Source organism: Chaetodon trifascialis, chromosome 4 (genome assembly GCF_039877785.1).
Source record: "Chaetodon trifascialis isolate fChaTrf1 chromosome 4, fChaTrf1.hap1, whole genome shotgun sequence".
Lineage (NCBI taxonomy): Eukaryota > Metazoa > Chordata > Actinopteri > Chaetodontiformes > Chaetodontidae > Chaetodon > Chaetodon trifascialis.
This window is the reverse complement of record NC_092059.1, coordinates 24,374,346-24,384,512: the sequence shown is the minus strand read 5'-3', so window position 1 is coordinate 24,384,512 and position 10,167 is coordinate 24,374,346. Positions and strand designations below refer to the sequence as shown.

Genomic DNA, 10,167 nt, shown 5'->3' with positions numbered 1-10,167 from the left:
GATGGGGTCACCTTTTTAAATCATTGCAATATTAGTGTGGAGATGTGTGTCACGGATGATTTACTGTAAGTCTGAATGTATTTTGGTCGATTTCAAGGGCTGTTTCATTACATTTAAAATGATCCTAGTGTCTGACAATGGCCGCATCAGTTGCTGAAACATGAATTTAATGATAGTTCACACGTCCTGGGTAAAGATGAAAAGTCTGTTTATTGCTATCTTCTAGCCATGAGCTCCTTTCTTATATTTTACCTGATGTGAGCTGTCTGACAGATCTGTCATATTAAAATTTGTACCTTGATAAGGTTCAAGTCAGATTTTTATGTGTTAATGTCATATTTATAATTATCAATATTACAGAAACATTTTTAGGAAAAGAAACGAAAAGAGGAGGAAAAGGGCAGGTAAGGAAACAAGAGAGGAGAGTGAGACGAGGAGGAGAGGGTCTCAAACAGAGAGGACATCCTTCACACTGTTCCCAGTCTGACACACATGTCTGATCTGTATGTTTCCTGTCAGCTGAAGTTGAGTTGAAACACATTAAAAGACAAGCGAGCACTAACAAACTCTCACTCATGCAAGTGCACAGTGGTTGTCAGTGTGGCGTTGGAACCTCTGAGTGCTTCAGCTTCAGTTCAATGAAAACACCCCAACCAGAGCATTTCATGACGGGGCACCCTCGTGGTCTATAAGCGCTGACCATGAACCATGATGTATCCACGGTTCAAGTTCGGACAGGGAGCTTTATTGCATGTCATTCTCTGTCTGTCTCTCCCTTCATTTCCTATTATTCCTGTCATAATAACAGAGGATATTTACTCTGGATCAACATGTAAAATGTTAGGATCTCAGGGACTGGAGATGATCACAGGTTCACATGATCTCCTGTAACCAAAACCAAACCCGTAACCCACGTGACCCCAAAGCAAAATTAAATTCAGTCTATTCTGATTGGGTTAGGTTCCCTTTCTCTTGCTTGGGGTCTCAGATCTGTTGGACAATACATCTAACACCCATGTGGATTCAAGCAGACCTGCTATCGTCTCTGATCAGATGGTGCGTCATCATCATTAGAGGAGAGAAACATGTTTTCTGTTGTATTTCCACTCTTTTTAATGGTGGCTGCTTGTTTGTGGAGCATCATGCTCCTGCCTGCTGATGTTCTGGCTGTTTGGGGTGATGGCATTTTGTCTCAAGTCTAATCATCCTTGGGTTCCAATCAGATCAGCTCATTCTTTGAAAATAAATTTGTGCATGTCGATTTTCCACAGGATTATTACAGATCAGGTCCAAGCTTTAGAACCTTGAAGATTCCACTAAATGTCAAATGGTCTTCATTTGTGTCTCAGCAGTTTGTGTCCAACACACTTTACACACTTCGATTTAGAAAAGTTGGTCCAAATTACTAAAGGAACTTTCAGAGAAATAACGTCTCAGATTGAATCTCTGTTATCCTTTAATACAAACACCCTCAGAAAGCCAGCAGCTAACGAGGAGTTAGCTCACCGGACTCTCACTAGATTGGTTTGATGCTATCAGGCTAAAGCTCTTTGCAAAGATACTGAGCACATTGAGAACTGGCCTGGCCTTTAAATCTCTGCAGCATCTACCTTTGCCAAACACTGGCCTGTCTGCATTGATTTGACAGGAGGGCTCTGATAAACTGGGCTACAATGCGTAGACAGAAAACTCTGCGGCTTTGCTCGTGAAACAAAATGAACACTTTAATACTGCATTGTGCTTGGAGGCCATACACAGAGCTGGGTTTAAACAAATGAGACCACTTTTGGCTGTCATCCGTGAGCTGCTGTTCTGGCACGAGGGAAGAGTTTTTGTTTACGGGATGAATAAAAGAAACAAACAGCGTTCCTCGAGGTCCAACTAATCCCGGCTTTCCATAAATTAAAAAGCGGGGAAATGTGTGGACAAGTGAGAAGAGTGCAAACATGCTCTGACTACCAAGTCAACAAATGGTGAAGAGAGAAGAAGAGGGCTGCCTGCAGAAGTCAAGGACGGAGCAGTTCACCAGTTCTGTGGGACGACGTAGAAAATAAAGTTTGCACATACATTACACACAGGTTTTGGTCTAAAAATAGTCTTTGATTAATTACAAGCTGAGCAAGAAAGGACTGTCCCTTTCCAAACATAGAGACGGTAATAAAGTTCCTCCCGGGTTTGGCTGAAGTGTTCATCTTTGCTCAGCAGAAGAGTCACTTTTCACTCCGGCAAGGACAAGAGCTCATCAGTCTCTGCAGTCCCAAACTCTGTCGACTTGTTCCCGCCAGCGTGACTGACAGCTGCGCTCCCAATCCTGACAAATTGAGAGCTTGCCCCTGAACTAACCTTTGCTTTTGGTTTGATTTCATGTTACATCTTGACATCTTCATGACAAAGACAGACTAGCTTACATTTCCAAACTGGTGAACGCAGGAAAGACTATTAATGTAAACTCCCTGATTTTGTTATACAGCTCTAAAAAAAATCTCAAATTGAAATTGAGCAACAGAGAGCTGGAAGGAGATTTTAGGGGCGTGTGTGCTCTGTGGATACGAGGTCTATGTGTGTGATCCAATACAGGGAAAAGAAAAGGAAGGAAAGAAGCAGTGGATTTTAAGGAATAAGTGGATATGCATGAGTATGCATACAGATTAGAGATTACATTCACACAGTTGTCTTTTGAGACGTGTATTACAGGTGTGACCAGCAGGTGACACTCACAGTCTTAAGAGGTGTTCAGACTGAATGTGAAGCGAATCATTATCCAACTTAATTCACACCACTGAGACTGCAAATAAACCCCACATTTTTTGGCAGTTAAGAGAAAACTAATGTGACAGTTGTGACAGTGGATGATGACATGTACTGACTCTGAGTCGTTTGGACTCATTTGAAAGCTTACCAGGAGCCCCAGCCGACTCCGGCGCCTCTGTTCATTCACAGAACTCTACAAGATCTCAGTGATCAGGATGAAGTTTTCACCCTGGTTGAAACTCTGTAGCCCTGATCCAGGACTGTCTGATACACACGTGCATGTTAAATAAATAAATGTTACTCACCTCACTGGTGAGGTCAAATTTTTGCAGGGAGAAATTTAATGAATGCCTGAGTGACTGATATGTTCAGGATCCCTTTGATAGCAACCCAGACCGTGACATGTTTGACCAGAGCTGCTTCAGCGCTCTTCACCTACAGTGAATTCGCTTTTATTTAATTATCTATTCGAGTCTTTCTTGTCTCTTTCTGCTTGCATTACCTATATTACACCACTGTGTTGGTGTAAGCCTTGTATATAATTGTGCATGTCTGACAGAGGGTAGTTCTCTACATGGTTATTTCTACAGAGTACTTGAAGTGAGTGGACAAAAACGGGTCAAGGCTATCGTGTTTCATCTCGACAGGATTTGTCAAGGGGGCAGGTTAGTGTGTTACACCGCTATTTCATCTCCCAGACAGTCAGGGGTTTCCTGTCTGTTGAGAACATTAAGCAGCCTCAGCGTCTCCTCGTCCGTGCCCCAGCCAAAGATCTCCATCTCCTCCTCATCGTCCTCCCCCTCATCCTCATTGTCATCGCTGTCGTCTGTGTTCGACTCGTACTCTGAGGCGATACCTGACTCGCGAAACCTGGCAAAGTCCAGGCAGCCCAGAGATTTCACGTCGCAGGACAACAACTTTGCCTCAGACACCTCCCGATCTTTGCTTTCTGGCGTGTTAGCCTTGAGCAGTGGGGGAGGCGAGGGGAGCGGAGGAGGCGGAGGCCCCGGGAGGAAACGGAAACACTCCAGTTTGAGAAGACACTGGTCCCTACCTAGGGGGCTTCCAATAGTCCCATTGGAAGATGAGAAGGCGTTGCTGGTCCCGTCAGAGGTGGCCAGCATGGGCAGGTTGATGGCGGACACCTCAGGTTTAGGAGTTGTGGGGTCGCAGATCACTGAAGGTACTGTAGACCGAAAGGTGATCTCCAACAAACTGTCCTGAGATCCCACTGGAGAGGGGAGAGGAGAGGAAGCAGAACAAGATGAAGAGGAGGAGGGGAAGGGAGAGAGAAGGAATAAAGGACAGATCATATATTTTATACCACATTCAAATGTTCCACTTGATTTACATTCATCGCTGTCACCCCTCCTGTTGTATCATGGCAGAAGAATAGCGAATGTGACACAGACATATGTGAATCGAGGTGGATAGCAGATTACTGCTCCTTGGAAATTCTAACAAAATCAATCACTCGGTTACCAACAAATCAATGTGCTTTTATAGTGGCTATAAGTGAGGGAAGAAAAAAAAAAAACAGATTTCAAAGTATTTCATCATCGTCAGGGCTGCTCAGTGAAACATGCTTCACTTCCTGCTTCATGGGCACGGAGGACAGAGCTAGAGCTCAAAAACTGAGCCAAAGAGACATTAAAGGAATACTCCATGTTTTTGGTATCAATACTAAGCAGAGTGCTTCACAGAGAGCCTTCTTTAGCAGGAGGAATCCACCCAAGCAGCAGAATACACTTTCCTTTGAGCTTCTAGTCATGTGAAACACACATCAGAACCAAATAAAACAGCGGCATCAGCTCTTCTTCAGCAGCACTTACCTATTGTTCAGTGACATTTTGGATCATTTGGAGTCTCATTAGTGTCAGGCCTTGCTTCATGAACATTTAGAAAATTGATGCCTGTTTTTTACAAACCTCAAACACATGTCTTGATATAATAATGATCTGCACGATGAATCATTTATGTTCTCACTCTAATTATTGCAGCTTAGATTGTGTGTTTAAATTGTTAATGTGTACATGTTTAACCAGAAAACTGATCACAGCTTATATTACAAGGCAAGGGTGGATTGAGATGCCATAACTCACAGAGGTCACCCTCGGAGTGCCTGTGTGTGACAGGGAATAACACGCACACACACTCATACAATCATGATGCAACACAAGAAGCAGCCATTAGGTACCATGCCATTAGGGCATGTACAGCTGGGTTAATACTGTCTACTTCTTATTTATTATTTAGGATATTTTGTTATTCATAAAGGTGTTTTGGCATCTTGAAAAAGGCCTGAAAAGTCTAAAATTTTAAACATGGCATTAAACTTAATTTTATTAAATTCTGTAGGAAAGAAATTGGAACAAAAGAAAAGAATTGGGAGACAATTAAACGGAGCAGTGGTGAAGTTTCATGCCTCTGTCACCGGACATCTGGTACCAGACACGGGCCCTTCTTCTCTACAGAAGACTAAAGCAAGAAGAAACAACGTTCTTCCTTCAGTTTGAGCCTCATCTGCTCTCCAGTTCAGAGTCAGAGAAGTCAACACTGTGACAAAGTCTGTCAGAGCTGCCACCGAGTCTCTTGTGCAACCAAGTGGGTGCATTCAGAAGAGGTCATCGCCCTGCTGCTTGTTGAGAGACAGTCGACTCAAGCCGAGCCAAGATGCTCGGAAATACCCGAGAGCTCCAGACGGGGGAAAGAGACGCATCAGCTGGCTAAGCTGCTCGCTTCTCCTCCCTCCAGAGCGACCTCTCCACATGGCCATTCATCAGCAGGTCAAACAACACGTCCTGTGATGCTGGCCTGACGCTATAGATTAATAGGAATACCTAAGCATTACATCAAACATTAGGATTTCCCATCCATCAATAAGTTATGATGTAATTAGTTCAGATCATTTCTTTTGGCTTCCCTCTCTCTCAGCTGCTGAGCGCTGCCTTAAGCCTTATTTTAATGTTTAGTCATAAAGATTTCATTCACTTGCTCTTTTGTGTTCTCACTGATTAATGCATTGATTAAGATGTCATGCCTGAGCTCATCTGACGCTGCTCATTTACAAATTTGGTACGATGCCGCACTTGCAACTTCCGTCATTCAATCATTTATTCATTCATTAAACTAAATTAATTAATTGGCTATCAACTTTTCCCTTTCAAAGGATGGTGGCCTGAGGTAAATTTATTTAATATGCATAAAGCTATTTAATATGCATATTTCTGATAGCTGAAATTGAGTGTAAATCCACTTCATCCTTTTAACAGAATAAAGTTCTTTGCTAGAATAATTTAATATCCTTCAAAGTGAAATATACTACAGAGGCAAACTGGAAAGTGCTTTGGATAAAAGCGCTTCATAAATACTGAACATAATGATCATCAGCAGAGCGGTGTAAAAAGTGTCTGTCAACATTTTGAAGTATTGACATATAGATTTTTAATCCTTTGAAACTCCAGCTGTTCTCCTGCAAGCTTTTCAGAGCCACCTTTCAAACCCACAGGATGGACTACTGATACAAAAAGAAAAATAAAGACAACAAATAAACAAAAAAGGATCTTTTCAGCATGTCAGTAAGCCTTCGGGAGGCTTTCTAGTGATGAAGTAATGAACTCGGTTTAAACCTCCCGCATGGGCTCCCCGCCTCTTCTCATCTATAGCCAGACCATGCTTCAAGACGGAAAACAAAATGCTGTGAAATGTACCTTTCTCATGGTGGACATTTTCAATTGTGATAGCAGGAAAATGACAGGCGCAACTAACAGCATCAATGACAGTTCTTTTCCATTTAGTTGTGGCAATGAGCCATGATAGTGAGCCAGCAAGCCCAATCGTGGCACTCTGAAACTGACACAGGGGAGATGAAACGCAGCCGTAATTGATGTCCGTCCTGTGCGTGTTCAAGTCAAAAAGTACCGTGAGAACGGTCTGAAAACCTGAACATTGCATCGTGCTATAAAAACAATTTCATCTCCATTCAAGATCAAGTTTGCCTCCGAGTGTGTCCACGGCATAGTTTTTGCTGACCTTGTGCAAAATGAGGTCCCTTTCAAACCTCCAACATGCAGAGGTGCCAATGAGAAAATACTTTCTATGCTGGATTTCAGAAACACTGATAAGATAAAAGATTGATTCTCTCAGGGTGACGATTGGAGGGCGGGCCAGACTGCGATAGTGCAGAGAAGATAGTCTGTCTGAATAGCTGATGAACAGGCTGAACAATATGTGAAGCTGTGGGGAGAGTGACGGGAGGATGGAGGGGGTGGTGGACGAAAGAGAAGCGGCAGAATGTGCCGCTTCATGACAAACAGAGTGGTGAGGGGCCGCTACGACAACAGAATCCAGACTCTTACTTTGACTCAGAGGCTTTCATGTAGGAATTTCCATTTATCAGCCTGTTTAGGTGCGTGCTTCACTCAGCTCTGTTTGCTGTCTGTATGAGTGCACAGAGCTGAGTGTGCCTGCTCTCTCAGTGTGTAGGTCATGGTTATTAATATGGCTGTATGTGTGTGTGTGTGTGTGTGTGTGTGTGTGTGTGTGTGTGTGTGTGTGTGTGTGTGTGTGGCTGGATGTTTGCTCTGTCAAATGCAGGGACTATACCCAACAGCGATAGTGTATGTTTACCTAGTGATGATGGCGTAAGATACTGAATTACCATGTTTCCGCCTCAGTCACGTCCATCTTTCATTTCTTTTTCTCTTATCTTTGTCACTGTTCATTATATGAACTGTGATGGCTAAACATAACCATAACCACTTTCGCATGCTTATCTGTGTGACACAGAATCCTAAGTACAGCTGGCTCAGTGCAGGTTTTATCCATACTGTTTCCAAGGCAGATTTTTCCCTGTTCTTTGTTTAGCTTAAGTAATAAATAGCATTTTATATTGTGCTTTATGAGTAGTTGAAGTAGCAGTTGAATGGGCGTTTGATAATGTGGAAAAGGTGGAAAGACACACAATCATCGGGGGATCTGGGAGGTCCTCCGTCAGGAAAAAAAAGTAGTTTAAAACAAGTTTCCTGCATTTCTACCCCACCTAATCCTTTGGAATTAGTGAAGAAACAGACACCGGCACCTGACTGCATTGACAGTGTACAGTATATAATTGGGTGGATCAGGACAGGAAATGAATATTAGAAGAATCTCACATTTGAAATTCTGTTTATAACAACATCATCAGGAGGTTGCAGGCTGTTATATTCCCATTATTCTAGGTATTCTTATGCTGTGGTGTGGGGTGAATGGGAGAGCTGAGCAGCAAATTAGGCTGATGAAGAAAACATCATTCATTAGAGAACACATGTAAAGCATTTAGGAAACACTCTGCAAATGCACACAACACAACCAAAAACAGAAACGTGCTCCAAGTAACACAGAAAGCAACGGATCTGTTTCCAGGGGACATAAAAAAAGTGATGAACCCAGCTGGGACACGCTTGATGTTGCTCTCTTTCATGACTTTGAAGTTACTGAACATAAGGTTTGCACAACTATTTTGTTTGAATTAGCAGGATAATAATAAGCAAAAGGCTAACATCAGACATCTGCAATAATATCTGAATTATCAGAGTTAAAATCTAGTAAAATAAATACCTTCACTGTAGGAAAACATCTGTGTCCCTGCAGCTGTCCACACTGTGTAGCATGCCTTCATCTATATAAACTCCAGCATGTATTGATGTATTTGATCTACTCACTGGAGTTTGGTCCAGACATCTTGGTCTCCAGCTCCTGGATCTGTTTAACCAGCAGTGAGATGTGCTGCAGCAGGTCTTTGTTCTGCAGCAGCAGCTGGTGGACTCGAGCCTGGGCCTCCAGGCGTGCCGTGGCCTCCGCACTCAGCTGGTCCTTCAGCAGGTGGACCTGCACAGGGAGAGGTGAGTCGAGGGGTAGATGGACAGATAGAGGAGGGGAAAATGGGGGATATGAGATAGGAAGTGAAGCTCAGAGCAGGGTATACAAACACCAGGTCACCGCTATCCCTTATCTGAATTCCCCAAACACACAGATAGACCACACGCCACTCCACTTGAAAAGCAGGGTCAAACTCTGATGGCCCCTCAAACAGAATTATCTTGTCAGGGAAATCAGTGAGCGCTGTTAGCTTCAAATATTTGTGTAGCGATAACACCAAAAAGCTGATAGTACTATTGGCTGCTCGTAGTGTACCAAGCTTTTTGTTCCTGCATGGCAAACATTCAACAGATGCTCTACAGCGAGCGCTGGGTATGTTTAAATCATCGTTTTGTGTCTGACAGGTGCAGTGTTGCATAACTGCAATTTCATGTCTGAACTGTGCACTGTGGAATTTTGAGCGAACGTTTCCAGAAATAATGAAGATTATACAGTTGTTGCTCAGTTTAAGAAAATAAAAGCATACAGATGTGCTATGCAAGTATCCATAAAACAAAACAAAGGACCAGTGGGCAAAAGTGCTACTGCACAAGTCAAATGCCATTTATTGAACAAACGCAGCCGTTCGTGCCCTCAGCTAATGACTCAGTTAGTCAGGAGCTGAGAGGCTTTAGGATGTGGCAGAGTCGGTTCAGCAGGTGGCAGTAACTGATCAGTCACACTGTAGTTTTACTGCCTGGTAATTAATCAAAGCAATGCCAGCAAAGTACAGCAAACAATCGGAGTGTTTTGCCAGCTGGAGGGAAACAGATCAATCAGTGACACTCAGTGGGGACGTGGAGAAAAGCTCACAATCACGAGGCTGAGGTTCAAGTTTGATCATCAATAGCTGGACACGCGCTCCATGTACGGCGCGGGTTGAAGCAGCTAATTTTACACACTGACCAGCTGACTTGATATGTGTACAAATTCCAGCTCAACTCAAGCTGATTGACAGAAATTCGTCAACAATTGTGAGAGGTGATTAAGCAATTAGCAAGTCCATTAGCATTGCTACATATCTCCTCCAGCGGCGAGCTGATGGATTCTGGTGAAAGGTAAACATCGCTTAAGCGCAATCATTCTTGTGTACAGCATTTGCAAGTATGTGTTATTCATTAATTTGTTTTTTCTTTTGAGACGTGTAATTTTTTATGCAGCAGAGCAGACGTTTTTTCTCTTTCAGGAAACAACCTTGACCTTTGTCACTTCAACCAATTTCGCTATTTCCTGCTTTCCTCTCTTTTATAACACCGTAAAATCCAACACGTGGATTTTAACAGTTGGACAAAACCATTCTACATTATGAACATGTCACCTTGCTCTCTGATAAATGTGGGTAGGCATTTTTCACCCTTTCCACATACAACATGATTAGTTAATCAAAAAAAGAAAAATCAGCAGACTAATAATTTAATTCATCATTGGCATTGGCTTCCTCTCTGGTATTTGATCTCTTTCTATTATACAGACTACAAAAACACACACACACACACACACACACACACACACACACAC

General features: G+C 42.8%; 1 protein-coding gene across 2 annotated transcripts in view; it reads right to left on the bottom strand.

Moving 5' to 3' along the window:
• Nucleotides 1–1,604: 1,604 nt before the first annotated feature.
• Nucleotides 1,605–10,167, bottom strand: part of nos1apa (nitric oxide synthase 1 (neuronal) adaptor protein a) — a 149,228-nt gene continuing 140,665 nt past the window's right edge. For both annotated transcript variants that reach the window (XM_070961514.1, XM_070961515.1), the window contains exons 9-10: nucleotides 8,454–8,619; nucleotides 1,605–3,982 (exon numbers count right to left, since the gene is read on the bottom strand). In XM_070961514.1, the coding sequence (XP_070817615.1) occupies nucleotides 3,426–3,982; nucleotides 8,454–8,619 (723 nt within the window). In that variant the 3' untranslated portion in view covers nucleotides 1,605–3,425. The remainder of the gene's footprint in view (nucleotides 3,983–8,453; nucleotides 8,620–10,167) is intronic.